This window comes from Amphimedon queenslandica, unplaced genomic scaffold (genome assembly GCF_000090795.2).
Source record: "Amphimedon queenslandica unplaced genomic scaffold, v1.1 AMPQUscaffold_11576, whole genome shotgun sequence".
Lineage (NCBI taxonomy): Eukaryota > Metazoa > Porifera > Demospongiae > Haplosclerida > Niphatidae > Amphimedon > Amphimedon queenslandica.
The window spans coordinates 1-2,511 of record NW_003548182.1 but is presented as its reverse complement, the minus strand read 5'-3'; the positions used below and the strand labels follow the sequence as shown (position 1 = coordinate 2,511).

The following is a 2,511-nucleotide window of genomic DNA, read 5'->3' as shown; positions in this document are numbered from 1 at the left end:
TCAGGGTAATGGTAGTATCCACCTGGATTATGTTCATTGCTTTGGGACTGAGCAGTTATTGACAAATTGTAGAAACTCAACCACCCGCAACTGTGGAAACTCTAAGGATGCTGGAGTAGCTTGTCATGGTTAGCTTCATAAATAACAGTATTGTTAAGTGATGTGTTTGTTACTTTAGTTTGTACTCCTGGTACTGTGCGTCTTGTTAATGGGTCAAACTCTACTGAGGGAAGAGTAGAACTGTGTCATAATGGAAGGTGGGGTACAGTCTGTGATGACTCCTGGGACAACACTGATGCTAGTGTTGTATGTAGACAGCTGGGATATGGTCCAGGTAAGGAAAGGTTTTTAGGTTGCACTGTTACTGTCCTAACTTAGGAATTGCTTTTTATGATCCATACTTTGGACAAGGAAATAGATCAGTTGTGATAGATGATGTTGATTGTAATGGAAGTGAATCTTATCTTACTAACTGTACACACACCACAGAACACAACTGTAATGATAAGGAAGTTGCAGGAGTCAGATGTTCCTGTAAGTTGTACTGGTAGTTAGAATAATTCTGCTCTAATAATAGCAAAATTATTTAACTTGACCAAACTTTTATTCTTCAAGCTTGATAGATGAAATTAAAACCAAAGATTAAGGAACTTACTAACCTAATAGATGAACACAGTCCTTCCACAAAATAAAAGACCCTGTACTATACAGGATCTTGAGCCAAATTTCATCAAACATTAGTATTTATAGGAGACGATATACCACCTTTATAATTTTTTGATGTATACATGTACTTATGTTATGTAGAAATTTCGAGCTCATTATGATCAAAACACAAATTTTTAATGTTGTGTTAAAATTAGGCCAAAGACCCTACAGGGCCTTCACAATCTTATAGGCAATATAAGCAGGGATATAATAGACTAACGTAACCTATTACGTTACGTTAGTCTATTATATCCCTGATATAAGTGAAATATCAGCACTGCACTATCTTTAAAATTTGACCTACATAGGACTTAATATCAACTTATCAATACAGTTACGATTACAATCAATAAACTAGTTTATGGTGCGTTTTGCTTTTTAACTCTCCTATAGTTATCAATGTATCTACTAATCCAGCTTCAAATCAGTTATCATCTATTTTGGTACCAGTGGCAATTACTGTTTTATTGATGTTGCTGGTAGTGTTTGCAGCAGTATTATTTGTTGCTTGTTTCATTATTAAGAAGAGAAGGAATCGTAAGCAACTGACCAGGAGAATTAAATCTAATTCCTCTTTTTGTAAGTAGCTCTGTAATCTGACAAAATATTCTTAACAATTTTTTCTAATTTACTGAACATTTTTACTGCAATGGTCTATTTTGTCATTAATATTATGCAATAATTAATTGCATGTAGTTTTGAAAAGCAACAAAGAAAATATCTACGCTTCTAGTTCCAACAGAAAAGTTGAGATTTCATCTGAATATATGATTCAGCTGTCAAGTTGTATAATACCAGGCTTAACCATTAGTATGCAAGAGACTGCTGGACAAGGTTTGTGGAGTTTAATAATTATTTGTATTTTTGCCTTTCCCTCTCTTTCTTTTGTCCTTCTTTTCCTACTAATTGGATCTATTATATTTTTTACACTTTAGGTGAGTTTGGTATAGTTTATCGTGGAGTGATGACAAAAAAGAATCAAATGTCACAAGCAGTTGCTATAAAGACATTAAAAGGTATAATAATTACTAAGAGTAGTTAATGAGGCACATTTTAAGTTAAATGAATTCTTCTATTGCAGGTTTTTACAATAAAAGTGATATTGATTCTCTATTGGATGAGTGTATTACAATGATGTCATTTGATAATTTAAATGTATTACCACTGATTGGTGTGTGTCTTGATCTTGGACCAGCTCCATGCATTGTCATGCCTTTTATGTCAAGAGGAAATTTATTGTCTTACTTGAAGAAAGAGAGGCTTAATCTCACAGTAGCTGATACATGTGAAGAGGATGTTATACTGAATGTTAGGAAACAGTTACTCTCCATTTGTTTACAAGTTGCTAATGGAATGTCTTACTTAGCTTCACAAAAATTTGTTCATCGTGATCTGGCAGCTAGAAACTGCATGTAAGAATCATACTTATTGTAGAATATAAATGGCACTAGTCATAGAGCTAAATTAACTACTGTCTGTATAGGATTGATGATGATGGGATCATTAAAGTAGCTGATTTTGGTCTATCTGAAGATATCTATGACCAAAATTACTTCAGACAACGAAAGAATTCATCAGCAACCATTAAACTTCCAGTGAAATGGATGGCAATAGAGAGTCTTCATGATGGACTCTACTCTGAAAAATCCGATGTGGTGAGTACTATTGATTAATTATAATATAGTCATATAGAGGCTTTTTCTTTATAGTGGTCTTATGGTGTCTTGTGCTGGGAAGTTTTCAGTCTTGGTAGGGTACCTTATCCTGGTCTAGATCCAATAGGAGTAGTGGAGTTACTGGATG

At 34.0% G+C, this 2,511-nt stretch overlaps 1 protein-coding gene across 1 annotated transcript in view; it reads left to right on the top strand.

Annotated features, from left to right (window-relative positions):
- The window catches only part of LOC109589170 (uncharacterized), a gene marked incomplete at both ends in the record, with an annotated part of 10,314 nt that extends 7,807 nt beyond the window's left edge, over positions 1-2,507 (top strand). The window contains 9 exons of the mRNA XM_020005293.1: positions 5-128; positions 179-334; positions 379-534; positions 1,102-1,287; positions 1,405-1,542; positions 1,644-1,724; positions 1,790-2,120; positions 2,192-2,363; positions 2,418-2,507. Of these exons, the coding sequence (XP_019860852.1) occupies positions 5-128; positions 179-334; positions 379-534; positions 1,102-1,287; positions 1,405-1,542; positions 1,644-1,724; positions 1,790-2,120; positions 2,192-2,363; positions 2,418-2,507 (1,434 nt within the window). The remainder of the gene's footprint in view (positions 1-4; positions 129-178; positions 335-378; positions 535-1,101; positions 1,288-1,404; positions 1,543-1,643; positions 1,725-1,789; positions 2,121-2,191; positions 2,364-2,417) is intronic.
- Positions 2,508-2,511: the final 4 nt, after the last annotated feature.